The sequence below is a fragment of the Pyrus communis genome, chromosome 11, assembly GCF_963583255.1.
Source record: "Pyrus communis chromosome 11, drPyrComm1.1, whole genome shotgun sequence".
Taxonomy (NCBI): Eukaryota; Viridiplantae; Streptophyta; class Magnoliopsida; order Rosales; family Rosaceae; genus Pyrus; species Pyrus communis.
Genome location: NC_084813.1, coordinates 11,462,938 through 11,487,033, shown reverse-complemented (window position 1 = coordinate 11,487,033; position 24,096 = coordinate 11,462,938). Strand labels below are relative to the sequence as shown.

The following is a 24,096-nucleotide window of genomic DNA, read 5'->3' as shown; positions in this document are numbered from 1 at the left end:
GTTTGATTTAAGTGTGGGGGGGTAACTAAGTATATTTGATGCAAATTCGTTGGATTTTATCACCTATCACTTCACATGTTGTTTCTCACTGTTTTAAAACTGTTTTAGTGTGTTTTGTCTTAAAAATTCGAAAATCCCATAAAATTTTGAAAAATTGTTTTGAAAAACCCAAAAAGAGTTGTTTTAAAGTTGTTTTTGTGTGTGTGTTTGTGTCTTAGGATACCTTCCAACACAATGATAAGGATTTGGTTTGTAATTGCATGACTGTTAAAAAGAGTTATTAACATAGAGAAAAGTTTGATTTACTCTTGGTATATGCTTGGTTATGGTTATAATGTATAACTTCACATGCAATCATAAAAGAAAATTTAGTTTTTGTAACATGCCTGAAGGAAGGAACTCAAACAAATGCTACAACCCTGAGAGACTTGAGCCTATAACGTTCTTTGGAGAGTATAATCTGTGATTTCTTGTTTTCTAAAATCGTTGCATGATCTCATTATTCTTTGCTTGGTTACTACTTAGAAGGCGTTTCATCATATAGTTCCAAATGCTAGAACTCATGCCCATTTCATTCAAAGCATGTTATTGATTTGCATAACATATATCAAGATGAAGTTGTGTAGTTGCCACCATAGCCAAATAGCCTCGCTTCCCATATTTCGTATATGTTGTAAGTTTTACCCCCGTTGAGCCATGTTAACCCATGTTCTTTGTTTACCCACTTTATCTTCACCTAACCTAGAATATGACCGTCCTTACCCTTGTTCTTAAAAGATAGTGAGCATGACTTAATTGAATTCCTTTTGAGTTACATTATGAAAGAAAATAAGTGTGGGGGAGAGAATGTTTAAGTGTTTTGTTTTGAGATTCAAAAGAATAAAAAAAAAAAAAAAAAAAAAAAAAAAAAAAAAAAAAAGAGAAAAGAATAAGTGATTGAAGAAAGGTTCCAAAACACCAATTCTGGGCGTAAATTGTCTAAATTCTCCCTTTTTGTTCAAAAGTTGAGTTTTCATTCAAAAGTGAATTCTAAGTTGATTAAAATGCTTTGCTCACTATTTCTTTAAGAACCTTTGTTTTCCATATCCCTTCTTTATCCACATACCCCAAGCCCCGTTACAACCCTTGACTTCTATCTTGAGTGTTGTGTATTTCAATTTGTGGAGTTTGAACTTGGTATGAGCTTATGGTGTCACTGGTTCTCGCGTCTAAGTAGTAGCATTCCATTCATGAGATCATATCTAAACTTGATTATTAACTCCAGAATTTGCGTTCTTTGTGATACATATATGTGAGTGTCGTTTTCATGTTTACATCAATCTTCTCACATATGACTAGATTAGGGTGTGTAGTTAGAAAATCTGAGTAAAAATTGAGTGCATATCTTGAACGGAATTGAGCAAATTCTCTAAGGCATGTTACTACATTCAAAACATGGTTTTAAATGCTTAATTGTGAACTAGTATATGGTGACTATGATTAAGAATGTACTTAAATGTGAAGATGACTAAAATCTGTGAGAATGATGATTTTTAACTTGTCATGTGCATTGGAAATCCCTAAGACGGTTGTTGGAAGGTTTAGGTTGTGTTTTACGTGTTTAGTGTCGTTTTGTTTATTTGTTTTTATTCTGTTTTGCTCGAGGACTAGCAAAAGCTAAGTGTGGGGGTATTTGATAGGAGCATATTCATGCGACTTAAATGGCTTGTTCTCGTGCATTTACGTTATGTTTCTCTCGTTATTTTAGTCCTTTATGCTTCTTTTGTGTGTTTTCAGGTTCTAAGGGCCTAGGGAGCAAGAAAGTGCATTTTGAGGCCATTTGGAGCATTTTTGGGCATGGATTGGATAGCTTATCCATGGAGCCAAGAGAATGGACGAATTTGAAGGCCTTGTATGCACTTGAAGACACAAAACAATGGCTCTAGCCCAATCAAACACATTATGCCATACAAACCAACCTATTTTAGGCCCATTCTATGTACTTAAACCCTAGCCCTTTAAACTAATTCATTGATCACTTATCAAACCATTCACTTATCACTCACCACATATCATTCACTTATCACTTAACATATCATTCATTTATTTCACTTCCATACTCCTCTTAATTCCACATGCATTCTCACACATGCACATCATTCACTCACATTTCCACCATTCATTCTTTATTCCTTTCCAAACATCTCACATGCATTTCCACCTTCCTACTTCATCATTTCACCACATTCTCCCTCTTTAATTCACATGCATTCTCACACATGCACATCATTCACTCACATTTCCACCATTCATTCTTTATTCCTTTCCAAACATCTCACATGCATTTCCACCTTCCTACTTCATCATTTCACCACATTCTCCCTCTCTAACCCTACATGCATTATTTATTGCATCTTCACATGCATTCACACACACTTTACACATTCAAACCGTGAGCTCCCATTCCTATATGCCATTTTCATATTTCCACCCACTAACCTAGTCATCAACACATGCACTTCCACCTTTCATCCACAATGATTCATGATTCATTCACTTTGCATCCTTTAAATCACATACTTTTCCATCATTAATTAGCCACTTGCATCTTAAACAAACAACCATATGTTCCCTCCACTACTCCTATAAATACCCTTGCACCCATTCAATTCATATCTCATATATTTCCATTCACAACACTTCACACAACACAAATACCATTCCATTGCCGTGAGTCCCATTTCATTTTCTGCATATTTTCTCTTCATTCTTCCATCTCCAACCACTCCCTACTCCATTCCACATACACCTAAAGCCCTTAAGCTCACCTTAGACCTTGTGCTACAACAACGAGGAAGAAAAGAGTGCTTAAACGTTCATACAATTCAAGTTTGAGTTGTTGGAATGTTTAGGTGTTTCTTTGATTTCAAAGTTTAAATTTAATTCTCTTTGTTTTGTACGTATGAGAAGGGAAGAGAAGAGTGCCTAAACGTTCATACAATTCACGTTTGAGTTGTTGGAATGTTTAGGTGTTTCTTTGATTTCAAAGTTATGAGGAACTAAACCCCCCTTTAGCTAGGGGGTGATTCGAAACTATGTTTATATTTGCAATTTGAATTGATTACGTTTGGTTGGAATTTCATAAGTTGTGGATTCAATTCGTTTAACTGTTTGATTGATAACTTATTTATGTATGTTCATTGAGATTGCAAGCTTAATTTTCATGCATAAATATGACGCTAGAATATAAGTGCGTTAAACGAATTCTTGGCATAAGTTTCATGCGTATTCCATAGTAACGAATGCCTCGTCGATGTTTATGATTTCCGTTGAACTTAATGATCTTGGTTAAATGTCTCTATCATGCGTATTCCATAGTTAGGGACTTTGATTAAGAATAATTTGGTTGTAATGCGTATTCCATTCAATCCAACGAATTTAGGGAAATCTGAAAGTTAATCTAAGCGGATCTAATTAACTTGGAGCATTGAGTTTCACAACTTATCGAAAGACCAACTGAGAATCAATTTTGTTTGCAAGTGTAACATGTGTGGAGAAGAACCCCTTGGCTATTCCATCATCCATATTTTCATCACATTCATATTTACATTTTGCCTTTAATTATATTCTGTCTTTTTAATTTAATATCGTCCAAACACAATTCCCCCCCTCTATTTTGTTAAGTTTTAATCATTCGTATTTGTTTTATTTTTGTATCTTTAAGCTTTTGGAGTCATAAACATTTGCAAATTCGTCTAAATCAAGTTCTAGCTTCTATTTGAGTCAATTTGATTGTTTTAGACAATTTGAGTTTTTTCAAAGCCATTCTGAGTCATAGTAGTCTTGTTAAGAGTATTTTAATTTAGTTTTTATGTTTTTAAGTCAATTTAGAAGGTTTTAGCAAGCCCTCCTAATCCCCGGTCTAGAACGATCCCTCACTTATCCATTCTACTACAATTGTCAAACGAGGGTTTAATTTGAGTGTCAAGTAAATCTCGCATCAGGAAGCCAATAAAATAATAATAGAAATAGTAATACGAATCAATAAAAATTGATTTTTACATAAAGAAATAACAAGTGCGACGCTAAGTTCAGAGCATAAGCCTAAAGCAGTCCAAATGAAAATGACGCGACAACAGTACACCCGAAGGTGGCCCTACGCTGGTGATCGTCTGTCAGAAATGCCGGGAAAGTCCTCTGGGAAACCACCAAACGTGCTAGTCAACTAGAACCTGGAGGGGCGCAAAACAAAAGTGTGAGTGGGCAAAAACAAAGCTTTTCGAAAACCATTTAACAAATAAGTTCTAACCCCTCGCCGTAAAACCTATATACTTCCCAGAAAATAGATATATATATATATATATATATATATATATATATATATATATATATATATACCAATCATGCTCAAGAATATGCCATGCCAAAACCTCAAAATGGAATGCAAGTGCTCAGGTATAAATCATATCAATAACATATAATCTGGCAGCCAGAGTCACCTAACGTGACCTGTACGGCTGCATCTAGAGCTCAAATCTCACTCTCACTAACTGGACCTGCACACGAGTCGGAACCACCTAAAGTGGTCTGTACGACAGGCCTGGGTGTAATATATATAAACGCTCAAGTGCTACGATCACGTGAAGGCTGGGTGAGTAATCGCGGGTCACCTACGAGTCGGAACCACCTAGAGTGGTCTGTACGACAGGACTGTGCACCTAACTTGGATCCAAGCTGAGCGTGTGGTGCGGGAGGTAAACATCACGTGAAGGACTGTGCCCAACTCTGGGCGGGAGCACTAACACCGGGGGTGTAGGTTATGAGATTTCTAAGCATCTCAAATCACTACTGAATGTAACATTAATAACACTTACCTGGCACTTACCTGTACGTCCGCAGCACCAAATATGCATATATATATATATAAACGACTAATAATGCAACTAACGATGCATAAACAACGGTAATGTAATGCATGGCATATGGCAATTAACAATTCAAATCAATTTCTGGGAAAATATAAGTATATAGGTATATACGGAAAACCAAAAGCCCACTCACTGGTATGTGGAAGGGTCGTAACCCCCTGCCTCGAGTGACCACGCTCGTCCTCGGGATAGGTATCACCTATATGCGAAACAACTACAAAAACGTTAATTTTAAAGCACATAACTAACCTTTAGAAATAACTTCTCATACAATGCTCAAATAGGGTGTATGAATACACCAACGTGATCTACTCAACCTCAGGAACATCCCCATATTTTTAAAATAATTTTTCACCGTCGCACGCGCCCCACACGCCGACCACGCGCAGGCATGTGCCTGGCACGCTGACGGCGTCAGTTGACGCCGTTAGGAATATTCCGTTATTCCTAACGGATTCCGTTAACGGCGTCAGGAATATTCTGTCAGACTTGACGGAATATTCCGTCGTCTTCTCCGATGAGCCTCCGGCGCCGTCATTGGCGCCGGAAAATCGGGAAAATTTCAAACTTTGATATCTTCTTCGTTTTTCAACCAAATTTCACAAAGTCGGTACCAAAATGAAGCTTACAACGAGATGAGCACAATCATATGACTTTCAAGGGCTAAAATCCACGAAATCTCACCTGCAAAATCACCCCAACTCCGGCCAACCTCGAAAGTCGTGATCCCGACGTCCAAAACCTTCAAACGAACCATCCCGAGCCTCCTAGGGACCTCACCAAGCTTCCTACAAGCTTGAAATTCCCTAAAACGTGAGAAATCACGTGAGCATGAACAGTACCCAAAATCAGGCATCGTGAGTTCGACGTGAAAACGAAGGTATTCTTACCTGAAATGGGTATGGTTGGACTCCTACAAACCTCACGAGTCTGAATATGTGCTTGGATTCTTCGATCTGTGAAGGTTTGATGGGTGTGTGGGTGTGTCCGTACGTTTCAAGGGGAATGGGAAGGAATGGGAACTCGGGATAGAGGGGTACAGGGCAAGAGAAAGGGTGTGGGTGCAGGTTATGGTATGTGGCCCAAAACATGCCAACAAGGAACCCAAAAACAACCACAAAACGTAAAGAAAACGCACTAGGGGCAAAACCATCTTTTCACGCGTGCGTTTTTAAATTTCCCGGGACGAGCTATCACAACCTACCCACCTTACAAGAATTTCGTCCCGAAATTCAAAACAACCAAATAACAAACCCCTAGTGATCAAAGAACAACCGAGGATACAAATCCCTTATCCGATCTTCTATTTCCCACGTAGCTTCCTCCACTGAATGATTTCTCCACAAAATTTTCACTAAATTCACCGTCTTATTCCTCAGAACCTTTTCCTTCCAATTTAGTATCGTCACTGGCTCCTCATCATAAGTCAAATCTGGATTAATTTCCAAGGGTTGAGGAGATATCACGTGAGACGGATCAGCAACATAATGTCGAAGCATAGACACGTGGAAAACGTTATGTACTCTAGCCAACTCCGGAGGCAACTCCAACCTATAAGCTACCTCACCAACTCGCTCTGTGACCATGTATGGTCCAATGTACCTGGGACTCAATTTTCCTTTCTTTCCAAATCGTACCACGCCTCTCCATGGTGAAAGCTTCAGAAATACCCAATCGCCAACCTCATACACTCTGTCTGTAGCATGCCGATCTGCTAGACTCTTCTGCCTGTCCTGGGCTGCCTTCAGGTTAAACTTAATTACCTGAACATTTTGAGTAGTCTCCTCAACAATCTCTGGACCCACTAAAACTCTTTCTCCGACCTCTGACCAGCACAATGGTGTGCGACAAAATCTACCATACAATGCCTCAAATGACGCCATACCGATACTCGAATGAAAGCAATTGTTGTAGGCAAATTCCATTAAATCCAATCGCTTGTGCCAAGCATCACCAAACTGTAGCATCGAAGCTCGCAACATATCCTCTAAAGTCTGAATAGTTCTCTCTGACTGTCCGTCCGTCTGAGGATGATACGCTGTACTATAAAGTAGTCTCGTACCCAAAGCTTCATGAAATGCTACCCAAAACTTAGATGTAAATCGTGGATCACGATTTGAGACAATACTCACAGGGACACCATGATACTTCACAATCTTCGAGATAAACAACTCCGCTAATCGGCCCAAAGAATACTTCTCCCTCACAGAAATAAAATATGCCGACTTAGTGAGCCGATCAACGATCACCCAAATGCCGTCAAAACCATTATGTGTACGCGGAAGCTTGTACACAAAATCCATAGTAATATTTTCCCATTTCCACTCTGGAACGGGAAGCGGCTGCAAAAACCCAAACGGTTTCTTCCTTTCTGCCTTAACTTGCTGACAAACAGCACACTTACTCACATACTCAACTATCTCCCTCTTCATACCCGGCCAATAACAAAATGGTCGAATGGTATGATACATTTTAGTAGCTCCTGGATGCATGGCGAAAGCCGAAATATGTGCTTCGTCGAGAATTGCTTTCTTTAATTCCAAATTATTCGGCACGAACATCCTACCCTCCTACATCAACATGCCGTCCGAATCACGAACTCTGAGGTCTCTCCTCCGTCCTCGATCTCGAGCTTGGACCAATTCCTGAGTTTCCCTATCAGCTACCTGAGCTTCAAGTACCCGATCGACCAAAATCGGCCTAACTTGAAAATTAGCAAGTAAAGCCACATCTCGATCTTCTGCTTCTAACCTCACTCTCGTAGAACGTAAGTCTGCCAAAAGAGAAATACAACTCGCATACAACGCATTAATGCGGCCCTGAGACTTCCTGCTAAGTGCATCAGCAACAACATTTGCACGACCAGGGTGATAATCAATCGTGCAGTCATAATCACTGAGCAACTCCAACCACCTCCGCTGACGAAGATTAAGATCTTTCTGCGTAAAAAGATATTAAAGACTCTTGTGATCTGTAAAGATCCTACATTTTTCTCCGTAGAGGTAATGTCTCCATAACTTCAACGCAAAAATGATATCTGCTAACTCCAAATCATGTGTAGGGTAATTCAACTCATGAGGTTTCAACTGTCGTGAAGCATAAGCAATCACCCTACCATGCTGCATCAACACACATCCCAGACCATTCAAGGAAGCATCACTATAAACCTCGAAATCACCACCATCGTCCGGGAGTGCCAATACAGGTGCATGAGTGGGACAATACTTCAACTGCTGGAAACTCTGCTCACACTTATCATCCCACTCAAATTTAACATCTTTCCTCGTTAACCTCGACAGTGGTAAAGCAATCACAGAGAAATCCCTAACAAACCGCCGATAATACCCTGCCAAACCAAGGAAACTCCTCACCTCTGTGACGGTTCGCGGTTGCTCCCAATTCTCCACAGCTGCGACCTTTTGAGGGTCCACCAAAAAATACCCTGAGCTGAAATGATGTGCCCCAAAAACGCAATTTGGTCTAACCAAAACTGGCACTTGCTAAACTTAGCATACAATTGGTGTTCCCTCAACCTTTTCAACACCAAAGTAAGATGTCGAACATGCTCCGCTTTCGATTTAGAATACACCAGAATTTCGTCAATGAAAACAATAACAAACCTATCCAAATATGGCTGGAACACCCGATTCATCAAATCCATAAATGCAACTGGTGCATTCGTCAACCCAAATGGCATAACCAGAAACTCGTAATGACCATAACGAGTCCTGAATGCCGTCTTAGGAACGTCATCCCTACTAATCTTCAGCTGATAGTATCCAGACTTCAAGTCAATCTTGGAAAATACACAAGCACCTCGAAGCTGATCAAATAAATCATCGATACGTGGCAACGGATAACGGTTTTTAATCGTCACCCGATTCAATTGCCTGTAATCAATACATAGCCTCAAGGTTCCGTCTTTCTTCCTCACAAACAATACTGGAGCTCCCCAAGGTGAAGTACTAGGCTGAATGAAACCCTTATCCACTAATTCCTGCAACTGAACTTTCAATTCCCTTAACTCAGCGGGAGCCATATGATAAGGAGTCAAAGAAATAGGATTAGTACCTGGAAGCAACTCAATAGTAAACTCCATGTCTCGGTCTGGTGGTAAACCAGGTAAATCCTCGGGGAAAACATCGGGAAAGTGTCTGACTACTCTCACATCCTCCACTCTACTAGGAGCAGCCTCATCCAACACCACATGAGCTAAGTACCCCTGGCAACCTTTCGATAACAACCTTTTTGCTCACAAAGTTGAAATAACGCCATGTCTTACTGCTCGCCCACAAAAGTAACCACAGGTAGTCCAGGACGATGAAACGTAACTATTTTCCCGTAACAATCAATATTGCCACGATTGAAATGTAACCAATCTGTGCCCAGAATCACATCAAAATCAACAATGTCTAACGGGATAAGATCAGCTGGCATAACCACATCCTCAATTATCACTGGACATCCTGGGTACACATGATCTACTATACATCTCTCCCCTCTAGGCATAGCGAACTCTAAATCATACCCTAGAGGTGTGGGGCGAGGTTGCGTCACTTGAGCAAATGTATGAGAAATCACAGAATGTGTAGCACCACAATCAATTAATACTCTAGCAAAATAAACAAGGATATTTAACGTACCCATCATCAAATCCGGATTGTTCTGAGCATCTGATGCGAAAATTACTTAACACACAAATTAAACCCTCTTGTTGACAATTGTAGTAGATATGTAAGTAGGGATCGTTCTTAAACCGGGGATTAGGAGGGATTGCTAAACACTCTAAACTGACTCAAAATCGTAAAAACAAAGTTTAAACACTAAACTAGACTCAAAGAATGCAAAACTAAACTATAAAACACCAAAACAAACCAAAAGACTTAAAACAGCAAACAAACACTCAAAACTGCCTTAAAAACACTTTATGGGCAGTTTTGAACACTATACTCAAATCTGGACGAAATTAAGTTATCACTTGACTCAAAACACTTAAAAACATCAACTAAATTGATTTCTAACTAATCTAACACTTTAAATTAATGGGGGAATTGGTTTTGACGAAAATTAAGTAAATTAAGACAAGGACAAAGAAAACAGATTCTTTAGACTAAATTAGGTGAATTGATGAATGATGGGCTAACTAGAGGGTTCTTCTCCACACATGACACACTTGCATTCAAATTGTTTTCCAATTGCTTCTTTCAATAAATCATGAAACCCAATACCCCAAGTTAACTGTGAACAACACTTTTTTAACTTTCAAGTTTTCCTTAAGTTATTGAATTGGATGGGAATGCGCATACAACAACTCAAAACATTCTCTAAAAGTCCCTTACGTGAAAAGCACAATAAAGGTACAATCAAAGATCATTAAGTTTCATGAAAACTATAAGTATTGACGAAGCAATTGTTACTATGAAAAGCATGAAACTTTTGCCAAGAATTCACTTAACGCGATCGTCGATAAACGACCTCCACTACTAGCAAATATAAGGTTATAACTATTAGGTGAAATTCCCTTATATTTTAGCTTCAAATTCTTGCATGAAAAACTAAGTGGCCACCTTAATCAACACACAAGAATGAGTTATCAATCAAACAGTTAAGCAAATTGAATTCACAACTTATGAAATAACAATTGGATGTAATCAATTCATCTTGCAAGCATAATCATGGTATTGAATAGCCCCCTAGCCAAAAGGCTTAGTTCCTCATGTTCACAAAACAAAGGAAAATAGATTTATACATTGTAAATATAAGAAAGAGAACACCTAAATACTCCAACGATCCAATGTTAAATAGCTAGAATCTTCAAGCAATCTTCTTCCTCTCCTTTGCTACGGCACAAGAGGTTCTGGTGAGTTTAGGGGGTTATGGATGATGTAGAATGATGGATTTAGGTTTGGGATGGATGTAGGGGATGGTAAGGGTTGGTTTTGGGCAGAAATTATGGAGAATGGTGAAGTATTGATGTGTTAGAGGGATGGGATGATTTTCTGGCATGAATGGTGAATGAATCCCCCTTGTGGCTGCAACAAGGATGCTTATTTATAGGATTTCAGGAGTTAAAACCCTAGGTTATTTAGGTAAACAGAAATTAAGTCAAAAGCTTCTAGAAATAGGAAATCAAATCAGAAATTTAAAGGAAACTAACTAAAAGTTGCGGCAATGACATAAAACACAAAATGAATGTGTTTTAATGCAAGGAAATAGGAAAGAACCATCTCCCTTGCACGGCAAGGAAGATGAAAGGTCAAGGGAGGTGCGGATGTGATATAGGAAAGGTTTAAATGTCCTAAAACTAAAGGAAACAAGGTTCCCTTGCACGGCAAGGGATGATGAGAAAGGGGAAGTTGACATGGTGCACGGTAAGGGAAGGAAAAATGCAAGAGACCTTTGTTTTGTGTCCTAGAATGCATATGAAGTCTTCAAAGTGTTTGGAACATAAGGACAATTAGAATTTAGGAAATGTCAAACAAAGATAGGAAACCCTGGGCTTAACTTTCCTACTTCGAGTAGGAATCCTTGTGTGATTAGGAATCCTCATCCAACTAGGAATCCTCATGTGAGTGGGAAACCTCCTTCAATTTGGAAACCTTCTCGTGATAGGAATCCTTGTCGACTTCAAGTCTTCAATTATGTCTAATCCTTGTGCTCCAAGCATGTGATGATCATTCCAAGCCCAATTTTGCTCCAAAAGGCACCAAAATGCATCTTTTCACCAACTCCATCATATGAACCTGAAAACACACAAAAGAAGCATAAAGGACTAAAATAACTAAGGAAACACAACGTAAATGCACGAGAACAAGCCAATTAAGTCGCATAAATACGCTCCTATCAAATTCCCCCACACTTAGCTTTTGCTAGTCCTCGAGCAAAACAAACAAACTAAACAAAACGAAACAAAACAAAACAAACAAAAGACAATCTAAACCTTCCAACGTTGCCTCAGGGATTTCCAGTGCACATGACATGTTAAAATTCATTCTCTCCACAGATTTTAGTCATCTTCACACTTAAGTACATTCTTAATCATAGTCACCACATACTAGTTCACAATTAAGCATTTAAAACCAAGTTTTGAATGTAGTAACATGCCTTAGAGAATTTGCTCAATTCCTTACAAGATATGCACTCAATTTTCACTCAGATTTTCTAACTACACACCCTAATCTAGTTATATGTGAGAAGATTTATGTAAACATGAAAACGAACACTCACATATATGTATCACAAAGAAAGCAATTTATGGAGTTAATAAGCATGTTTAGATATGATCTCATGAATGGAACGCTACTACTTAGACGCGAGAACCAGTGACACCATATGCTCATACCAAATTCAAACTCCACAAATTGAAACACATAACACTCAAGATTGAAGTCAAGGGTTGTAATGGGGCTTGGGGTATTGGTTAACAATGGAAGGATAGGGATAACAAACATTCTTAAAGCATTGCAAGCAAAGTAATGAAATTGAGACTTAGAATTCACTTTAAAACACAGAAATCAACTTTTAACACAAAGGGAAGATCTAAGCAACACTCAGGGCCATATTCAACATTTTGGACCCTTTCTTCAACTACCATAACATGTGAACTTATTTTCATTTATTTTATACTCTTTTTTCTTTCTTTTCACAACTTTTTCTTTTTTTTTTTTTTTTTTTTTTTTTTTTTTTTTTTAATCTTTTCACCCGTGCCTATGGCACACTAACTCACATGAGAAATACTTCCCCCACACTTGTTTTCTGCCATACATTAATCAAAAGGAGTTCAATTCAAATCATGCTTTGCTATGCTTCAAGAATAAGGGTATGGATGGTCCTAATCTAGGCTAGGTGAGGATAATGTGGGTTAACAAAGAATGTAAGCTTAACAAGGCTCAATGGGGTTAACTTAAACATATAATGAAGTAGGATACACGACAATTTGGCTTTGGTGGTGGTCACTACACAACTTCTTCTTGAATATGTGTTATGCAAATCAATAACATGCTTCGAATGAAATGGGCATGAGTTCTAGCATTTGGAACTATATGATGAAACGCCTTCTAAGTAGTAACCAAACAAAGAATAATGAGATCATGCAACGACTTTAGAAAACAATAATGCACAGATTTTAACTCTACAAATAACGTTTAGGCTCAAGTCTCACAAGGTTGTAGCGTTTGTTTGAGTTCCTTCCTTCAAGCATGTTACAAAAACTAATTTTTCTTTTATGATTGCATGTGAAGTCATACATTATAACCATAACCAAGCATATACCAAGAGTAAATCAAACTTTTCTCCATGTTTATAAATCTTTTTAACAGTCATGCAATTAAAAACCAAATCCTCATCATTGTGTTGGAAGGTACCCTAAGACACAAACACACAAAAACGACTCAAATTCATTAAAAAAACACTTTAAAACAGCAAGGAACAACACTTGAAGTTATGGGTGATAAAATCCCAAGAATTTGCATCAAATATACTTAGTTACCCCCCCCCCCCACACTTAAATCAAACATTGTCCTCAATGTTTCAAGCCTAAAATCACACCAAACAAAAGTAAACACACAAACAGCAACTAAACACACTAAGCATGGCAGAATGTAAATAACAAAGAGAAGAGGTTAGGGACGCAAATCTGGTTATGGAGTGTAAATGCCATCCTCTCCTTGGTGATTGCATGGGTTGCCTCCCACGAAGCGCTTGCTTTAACGTCGTGCAGCCGAAGGATGGTGTGCTCATTCCCCATTGGAGGCCACGACATGCAATGGGATCTCCTCCACAACATGCCCTTCAACACTTTCATAATATGGCTCAATGAATGGGAGGGGGTAGTGATCCTCCCTGATGGTGGTGTTTTGGTTTCGAAAGTCCATGTAAATGCTCCCACCACTTTTAAATCGGTTGGGCACCTGCACCAAAGAAGGTAACAACCTATTAATTGAAATGGGAATTGAAATTTGGATTGAAGACTTACAAACATATTGTGGTGAAGGCTCAAAATCGGCAGCCTTATCAACAATGTCACCATGGCTACTTTCGGCCATATTGGGTGGTTGTAGGGCAATCACTCCAAGTTCTTCTCCGATGGTGGTTCTTGATACATCCTTCGTGATAAGTGTGGATCCTTTCGGCCCTATGTCCTTATGCACATCTATGACAAAACAAGAATGACTATCGTTAGGATTCTTAATAGAGTCATAAACATTGAATTTAATTATATCACCACCAAACTCCATTGTTAGTGCTCCCTTGGCCACATCAATCTTTGTTTGGGCTGTTTTCATGAACGGACGGCCTAGCAAGATTGGCAATGATGGAGCATGGCTCGAATCCTCCATTTCTAAGACATAAAAATCTGCAGGAAAGATGAGATGATTGACCTGCACTAAAACATCCTCAAGGACTCCCTTGGGATAAACATTAGAACGATCGGCCAATTGAATTATAACGCCATCTTGTTTTAACTCACCAAGGTTCATAGATGCATAAATGGAATATGGCATGACATTAATAGAAGCACCTAAATCTAACATGCATTGTTCAAATCTAGTGTTTCCAATTATGCATGGGATAGTAAAGCTCCCTGGATCCTTACATTTTGGAGGTAACTTTCGTTGCAAAACCGCGGATACATTTTCACTTACTTTCACAACTTCTTTGTTTGAAATTCTTTTCCTAGTTGTGCATTGATGCGAAAATATATAAGCACACAAATTAAAACCCTCTTTTGACAATTGTAGTATATGAATAAGTAGGGATCGTTCTAGACCGGGGATTAGGAGGGATTGCTAAATCACTTGAAAACTGACTCAAAAATGTAAAACAAAGGTTAAAACACTAAACTAGACTCAAAGAATGCAAAACTAAACAATAAAACACTAAAACAAACCAAAAGACTCAAAACAGCACCAAAACACTCAAAACTGCCTTAAAAACACAATCTGGGCAGTTTTGAACACCTAACCTAATTTGGACGAATTTGGGTTATAACTTGAATCAAAACACTTAGAAACACAAACTAAGACACTTTCTAACTAAATTGAACACTAAAGTAAAGGGGGATTTAGTTTTTGACGAAATTAAAACAAAGAGCACAGATTGTAATTAAAAACAGAATGTAAATACGAATTTGATGAAAATATGGATGGAATGCTAGCTAGAAGGTTCTTCTCCACACATGTCACACTTGCATACAAGATGACTTTTAGTTGGCCTTTCGATGAATCATGAAACTCAACACCCCGGGTTAATTAGGTTCGCTTAAATTAACCTTCAAGTTCTCCTTAAGTTAATGAATTGGATGGGATAGCGCATACACAATTCAAAACATTCTCCAAAAGTCCTTTACGTGAAAAGCACAATAAAGATACAATCAAAGATCATTAAGCAATATGAAAACTATAAGTGTTGACGAGGCATTTTTTTTACTATGATGAGCATGAAACTAGTGCCAAGAATTCATTTAACGCGATCGTTTATAAGCGACCTCCACTACTTGTGAATATAAGATTGTAACTATTAGGTGAAACTCACTTATATTCTAGCATCATATTCATGCATGAAAACTAAGCGTGCACTCTCAATAAACATACACAAATAAGTTATCAATCAAGCAGTTAAACAAATTGAATCCACAACTCATGAAATTCCAACCGAAGGTAATCAATTTATATTGCAAGCATAAACATGGTTTCGAATCACCCCCTAGCTAACTAGGGGTTTAGCCTCTCATGTTCACAGAAAGAGAAACAAAATTGAAATTAGACATAGAGAACAAAAGATTGATTACACCTAGAACGCCCAACGAATCCACTTTGAATTTCTGCACGTTTCAAGCTCCTCTTTCTTCTTGTCCTTGCTGCGGCAGAGATGTTTTTAGGGTGATTTGGATGTTATTTTGGGTTGGGAATAGATTTAGGGTGGTGAAGGGTTGCGGCAAGGGGTTGTGGAAGGTGTATGAAGGGTTGAATGGTGGCTGGAATGGTGGGAATTGCTGCAGCAGAGAAGGGTGATGGCTGTAATGGATGGAAAAGCTACGGATTGAAGGGAGAAGATGGAAGAGTGGCTGCGGCAGAGAGTGTTTATGGCTGAAGGATGAAAAGAATGAAATAAAAGTTAACCTAGGGTGCGGCTAAGTGGTGGAATATATAGGGTTTCAGAAAATAAAACCCTAGCTTATTTTTATTAACTAAAATTAAGTTAAAGGCTACTAGAATTAGGAAATTAAATCAGAAATTAAAAGGGAAGTGGCTGCAAGGTGCGGCTAGGGTTTAGTTTAGGAGAGGTGCATGTGTTTAATTGCATAACCTAGGACAAAATTACCCCCCCCCTTGCACGGCAAGGGAATGTGATAAAGGGAAACCCACGGCAAAGGGGTTTAAGGGGGCTAGGGCCTTTGTTTTGTGTCCTAAAGTGCCTACAAGGCCTTCAAAGTGGCTAGAAAATACGGACGCTTAAGATTAGGAAAGGTTACCAAAACGAGAAACCTAGGGTTAACTTTCCTACTTCAAGTAGGAATCCTTGTTGGAGTAGGAATTCATCGTTTCTTCAAGTCTTCAACTCATTCATTCCTCTTTTGCTCCAAAAGACTCCAATTTGCATCTTCTTGCACACTTTGGCCTTATAATTTGAAAATACACAAAAGTGACTTTAAACACTAAAATAACTAAGGAAACACAACATAAATGCACGAGAACAAGCTAATTAAGTCGCATGAATATGCTCCTATCAAATTCCCCCACACTTAGCTTTTGCTCGTCCTCGAGCAAAACAAAACAACTAAAGAAAACAAGACGAAACAAAACAATCAAAACATAACCTAAACCTTCCAACGTTTGCCTCAGGGATTTCCAATGAAACATGACATGTCAAAGATCATTACTCACATAGCTTTTAGTCTTCCTTCCCCTCGAGCACATGCTTAATCATAGTCACCATTCACTAGTTCGCATTTAATCAATTAAAACACATTTTGAATGTAGTAACATGCCTTAGAGAATTCCCTCAATTCCTCACTAGTTATGCACTCAATTTTCACTCAGATTTTCTGACTACACACCCTACAATAGTTATATGTGAGAAGATTGATGTAAACATGAAAGACTAGTACTCACATACGTTATAACAAAGAAAGCAATTTCTGGAGTAATTAAACATGTTTAGATATGATCTCATGAACGGAATGCTACTACTTAGATGCGAGAACCAGTGACACCATATGCTCATACCAAATTCAAACTCCACAAATTGAAATGAAAAACACTCAAGATAGAAGTCAAGGGTTGTAACGGGGCTTGGGGTATTGGCTAACAAGGAAAGATAGGGATAAACAAAAGTTCTTTAAGCAATAGCAAGCAAAGTAATGAAATTAAGACTTAGAATTCACTTAGAATGCAGAATTCAACTTTTAGACATATAGGGAAGATTCAAGCAACTCTTAGGGCCTAATTCATTGTTTTGGACCCTTACTTCAACAAACAATACTTTGGAACTCTTTTCACCTCTTTTCAACTCTTTTTCACTTTTTTTTTTCTTTTTTCTTTTTTTTTTTTTTTTCACAACTTTTTTTTTCTAGCCGTGCCTATGGCACATCATCTCACATCAATAATCCTTCCCCCACACTTATTTTCTGCAACACATTACTCAAGAGGAATTCATTTTCAGTCATGCTTACTATGCTTCAAGAACAAGGGTATGGGTGGTCCTAATCTAGGCTAGGTGAGGATAATATGGGTTAACAAAGAACATGGGCTAACACGGCTCAATGGGGTTAAACTTAAACACAAACTGAGTGAAGGGCACATGGCTATTTGGCTTTGATGGTGGTCACTACACAACTTCATCTTGAATACGTGTTATGCAACTCAATAACATGCTTTGAATGAAATGGGCATGAGTTCTAGCATTTGGAACTAAGTGATGAAACGCCTTCTAAGTAGTAACCAAGCAATGAATAATGAGATCATGCAACGACTTTAGAAAACAATGATGCACAGATTATTACTCTCCAAATAAACGTTTAGGCTCAAGTCTCACAGGGATGTAGCGTTAGTTTGAGTTCATTCCTTCAAGCATGTCCCAAAAACTAATTTTCCTTTGTGATTACATGTGAATTCGTAAACTATAACTACAAGCAAGCATAAACCAAAGAGTATATCAAACGTCCATCCATGTTTGTAACTAGGGGTGGGCACGGTGCGGTTTGGTGCGGTTCCACCCCTAAACTGAAACCGGAACTGAAATATATTAACGGTTCGATTCGGTGCGGTTCCACTTAAATTTATTACTAGAACATTACGGTTCGATCTACACCGGTTCCGATCCAGTTCTTGCTGGTTTACGGTTCCTAATAATAAATTATTTGAACACCAAATCATTATGCATTCAAATACATCTTCTAAAACTGATTACATAAAGTTGCATACAACACATCTTTTTTAATGCAAATGTAGTGACACCAAGTCAACAAAAAGAGACAACTAAAATACATATGCACTGATCAATCAGTCGCAGTCAACAAACAAAAAAATGATGAAGCAAATAGCAGGTTTTCAGACTTCAGACTTCAGAGAGCAAGCAGGAAGCAGCAGCTCCTGTACACAATCAATTAATCAAACAACATATAATCGAATCACACAACTTATTCCAGAGAGCAAGCAAAATCAAACAACTTATTTCAGAGAGGAAGCATGGGCTTCCCAAGTTTGAAGAAGCATCAAGAAAAATAAAAACCATCTCATGCTCATCTCATTCTTGCCGAAACTTCAATATAAAAGGTGTACATTCTTACAAGCTCCAAATAAATCCAAAAATTAGAGTCATAACCCACCTTTCCTACACATCTTATGCATTTGTAGTGTTCCTTTCTAGTCATACCCACAGATGTTATACTTACTCAATCCCAAATTTTAAAGCATTTAAACACATTTTGACTGCCATTATGCTCCAAATTTCAACTTGCTGCCACATATTTAAACAGAATATGCTGACAAATTTCAACTTGCTGCCACACACAAATTTAAACAAAATCTTATGCATTTTGACTGCCACTGATTGAAAGAGTAAATTATAAATTCCACTTACTATCAATAGATTCAATACTAACAAAAGGGAAAATATAAAAGTTAAAAATTAAGGAGAAAAGGTGATAAGGAAGGTGCTAAAAAAATTAAAGTTACATACATACCATCACTAGTAAAAGGTGATAAGTTAGGATTGAATAGTTTATGAATCCGCAATGCTATTGCTAGATGTGCCACCATTCCTTTTTTCTAGAACATATAAAAATTAAGAACTCATTAGCAAATAAGAAAGTAAGCATGCAATAAAACAAGAGAAAAAACAAAAACAAAGTAATGAAAAATAAATATTCATACATGTTTCAAGTGCTTCATAAAACTCTATATCTTCCAAGATTGTCTCATCGTCTAAAATTGAGATGTTATCTGACATCAACCAATTTTGAGTACAAATTAACCTCTCTACCATTAGAGGACTCAATGAAGAACGATATGAGTTCACAATCCTTCCTCCCGTGCTAAAGGCAGATTCTGAAGCTACCGTTGAGACCGGAATTGCAAGAACTTCCTTTGCAATTAGTGCCAACACTGGGTATTTAACACCATTCAATTTCCACCAATTTAAAATATCAAAATCTTGACCTACTTCCACTTTTTCATTGCGATCTAACAAGTACCTATCAAACTCATGGTTCGAGAGCACGGCATTACTTGCTTCAACTTCTTTTATCCAACTTTCATCCATTTCAGCTCGTTTTTTCCCCCTTCCATGTTGAGTTGGATTAGCCCCACCAATAGTAGCTATAGTACTAGTAGTATTAGAACAACTACTAGCACTAGAACCACTTGGTTGGTTGGAAGAAGGAACATATTCATCATATAGTTTGAAGATTAGGCTTTTTATCTAATCCTTTTTAGCCATGGCTTCATCAATACTACACCCACGACGCTTCAAAATATGTGGCACATAACCCAGTTTATATCTTGGATCAAGCACAAGTCCGACAAATAGAAAAGGATTCACTTTAACAAGATCACCCCAATACTTATCAAATTTTACCTTCATGCTTCGTGCCATTTCATGCAATATCAAGCTTGTGTAGGTTTGAGTCAATAACACATCTTCTTCGATGAACAAATCAACTATCTCTTCATCAATTGCAAGCAAATCAGAAAAAGTACTATGACAAGCCGGATGCAAAGTAACACTCATCTTCAATGTCATTTGATAGAACACTTTCAAAAAATTGACAAAAATAGCAGCATTACTCCAATCTTCCATATTTGGTGGCCCATACCTCTTTTTACCATTGGAAGGTTCACCCACCCGTTCTTCTTCTTCCGGCAAATCTTCACCAAACCATGACAAGTATGCAATCTCATCATCTCCCATTCTCACAAAAGCTTTTTCAAATTTCAAAGCATTCGTTAACATCAAATAGGTGGAATTCCACCTAGTTGGCACATCTAAAAAAACAAGACCCTTGCATTCAATTTTTTCCTTCTTAACACAACTCCTAAAAGCTTCCACCCTTTGTGGATAAGACGTTACATACACCAACACATTCCTAATAGCTAAGATGGATTTATCTAACGTCCTCAAACCATCTTGAACTATCAAGTTAACAATATGAGCACAACACCTAACATGCATGTGCTTTCCCTTGAGTATCATTCGTGAATTTTGCCAATGACACATCTTTGTCTTCAAATACTCTACTGCCACCTTGTTTGAAGAAGCATTATCGACCGTGATGGTTAGAACATTCTCCAAACCCCATTCTAGCAAACAAACCTCAAGCAGTTTTCCAATGGAGTTCCCTTTGTGATTAGCTATGACACAAAAGTTTAGTATTCTTTTGTGCAACTTCCAATTACTATCTATGAAATGTGTCGTTATTACCATGTAGTTTACCTTTTGAATACTTGTCCAGGTGTCGGTTGTGAGGCTAACTCTATGTAAGGCTAACTCTGTTTTCAATTTTGCTTTCATTTCATCAAACATGAGGACAAAGTGTCTCGCAAGTGTCCTACGAGATGGTGGATAAAAATGAGGGCAAACAACACAACAGAAAAACCTAAACCCTCTCCCTTCAACATGTGTAAACGGCAACTCATCTAAAACAACCATTTGTACCAACGCCTTTATGCAATCCTCTTTCATATTCCCCCTAGCCATAAGAGTACCAACACCATCATCAAAAGACAAAGTCTTTTGCCTTTTATCTAGATTTTTTCCCGGGTAACTTTTACATCTTCCTCCCTCAATATGTTTTCTAATGGTTGAAGTACCATTTCCAGAAGGGTTAGCTGCAAAGGTAGTAGAACAGTACTTACACCTAGCTCTCCTTCTAATTATTGTTTCTTTGGTCCCATCCGGCTTCACAATGTTTTCTATGTCATCGTATTCCACAAAATGCTCCCACACTGTTGACCTACGCCTACTGTAGCCAAGAGGAGGCAATGGAGGAATAACACTCAGTTGAGTTGGTGATTGTGCTTGAGTTGGTGATTGTGGTGGAGTTGGTGGTTGGGATTGGGTTTCAGTTGGTGGTGATGGTGTTGGACCCGGTAATGACGAAGGCGATGATGAAGAAACAGATGCAACAGAAGAACAAAAACCATGTGATGTTGATTGGTTCGTCATCCCTAACATAGACAAAAATAAAAATGCTACTGTTAAACTTAAACTTAAGCAATGCAGATGCTACTGTTGGACTTGGAAATTGTTTAAATTTCCAATATGCAGCACCTAACCTCAACCTTGACAAAAGAAATGAAGACTGATACAACATGCTAGACATATGGAGTTGTTGAATTATGAATGCACCTGACCGAAACCTAACCAACAAAAGTAAGGTCATACACTACGCCTAATAACATAACTGATTAAAGCGTACAAGATCTTATTTGTTTGTAATTTGTATATATAATGCATCACACTCCATGAATGCACATGTTAATTTGTGTTAATTTAGATCAGCACGTCTGGTTTCAATCTAATTAAATTGTGTTAAACATATCGCAGGTAATAGGCATGGATGCAAGTACACAATTGTGTTTCCATGAATTTAATTTACACATAGTGTAGTCTAATATCTGATTTCCTTAAGAAAAATTCATGGACCAGTCAATATTTAAAATTTAAATGATCATGTTGATTCAAAGCAATACTATTATGCGCATGAAAATTTTTTGCAGGGTTATTTCTCCTCATGATTCAATATGATTTACAGTTTAACTTCTCTTGTACGGTTAGTGTAATGATTTGAACTAATGTAAGGTTTTCTAGTTGGTAATCATATTGCATGTCAACCAGAATGGCATCACAACACTCTCTTCCAAATGCAAATGTAACATCGTCAACAACCATTAGCTCATAGGATACGACAGATTACACATTCACATGTGGGCATGTAATGTAAGAGAAAAAAAAATTTCTATAATGGGCTGCAAATCGCAAACTCGATTAACCATAAACCAACATATGCACATATGACCCAGAAACGCACATGATCTTTGCAATTTCACCAAGTATTTTAAGCATGTACAGAGTACAGTTAGATATAGATAGAGAAAATACCAAGGAGGGAGGACGGAGGACGAAGTGTCGGTGCCGTGAGCTGTCGCGGAGGAGGGATGATCAGGGCCGTCGCAGTTCAGGATGAGAGGTCGTGAGTGGGGGTCGTCGGGGTCGACAGCAATCAAATCACCTCCAAATTTGAGAACAATTCCCACATTACCTCACAATCCAAAATCCAAACTTCTCAACCAAAATTGAACTACGAATCCACCACAGAACCATAAAATTAACAAGCAGCAGAATTTTCCAATTCCAAACAAATTAAACTTATATGCCTATCCCTTTGAAAAGCTACAAATTTACCCAGGCTTCAATGTATACGGTTGCTGCGGCAACGACACCGGCACTGGCACGGACACCACGGGGGGCTTTGGCAGACTCGGTCTCAGTATGACAGTATCTGTGTGAAATCTGAAATGGGGGAATCAGGATTTAGGAATAGGAATGGGGGAAATCTGAAATGAGCGGCGTGCGTGAAGGTGTCTCCGTGTGTGTAAGTGAAAATGAACCCTAATTGGGATAGGATCCTCTGCTTTGCAATTTAGTGAAACCAATTTTTTCAACTTATTATATCACGACATGTGTGTGTGTGTATATATAATTTATTTATTTATTATTAAAAAAACGGTTCGGTTCGATTCGATCGATTCTTGGTCATTCGAAACTGGAACCGGAACCGGTTTGAACGGTTAGGTTCGGTTTTTCACTCAAAGTTGACTTTTCCGGTCAACACGGTTTTTTTTCGGTTTTTTTTCTTACGGTTCGATGCGGTTTTGCGGTTTGGCGGTTTTTATGCCCACCCTTATTTGTAACTGACACACCCCGACTGAGATCGGAGCGTGCTGGCCATCACACGAAAGTGACGTAGCCAAGTGCACGTGCGGAAGCTAATAGGGTAGTAATATATAAGTACGAATAATTTGAAGCTAGCATACAAAGTACTAAAATAAGTGCTAGTAAGTGAGATACAATTTCAGAGCAGGTCTATAGCAGCCCAAACAAAAACGACAACAGTAGTACGCCCGAAGGCGACCCTACAATGTGGAGTGTCTGTCAGAACGCCGGAAAGCTCTCAAGGGAAACCACCGCAACGGCTAAGCAACTAGAACCTGGAGGGGCGCAAAACAAAAGCGTGAGTGGGCAAAAACAAAGCTCTTTGAAAACCAATTAGCAAAATACATTCTAACCCCTCGCCGTAAAACCTGTATACTTCCCAGAAAATAAACATATATACGTATGTATAAACATGCCAAACATGCTCCAGGGTATGCCAATCATGCTCAAGATATGCCATGCCAAAATCTCATAATGAATGTAAGTGCTCAGGTATAATCGTATCAATCATATATAATCTGGCAGCCGGAGTCACCTAACGTGACCTGTACGGCTGCATATAGAGCTCTAATCTCAATCTCAATATCTGAACCTGCCCACGAGTCGGAACCACTCAAGGTGGTCTGTACGACAGGCCTGGGTGTAACATATATATACGCTCTAGTGCTACGATCACGTGAAGGCTGTGCGAATAATCGCGGGTCACCTACGAGTCGGAACCACCTAATGTGGTCTGTACGACAGGCCTATGCAC

General features: G+C 38.4%; 1 protein-coding gene across 1 annotated transcript; it reads right to left on the bottom strand.

Moving 5' to 3' along the window:
• Nucleotides 1-6,163: 6,163 nt before the first annotated feature.
• On the bottom strand, nt 6,164-6,790 carry LOC137709010 (uncharacterized). Its single transcript, XM_068448156.1, has 2 exons — nt 6,545-6,790; nt 6,164-6,439 (listed from the first exon to the last, which is right to left on the bottom strand). The coding sequence occupies exons 1-2, from the start codon at nt 6,788-6,790 to the stop codon at nt 6,164-6,166; spliced, it is 522 nt and encodes a 173-aa protein (XP_068304257.1).
• Nucleotides 6,791-24,096: the final 17,306 nt, after the last annotated feature.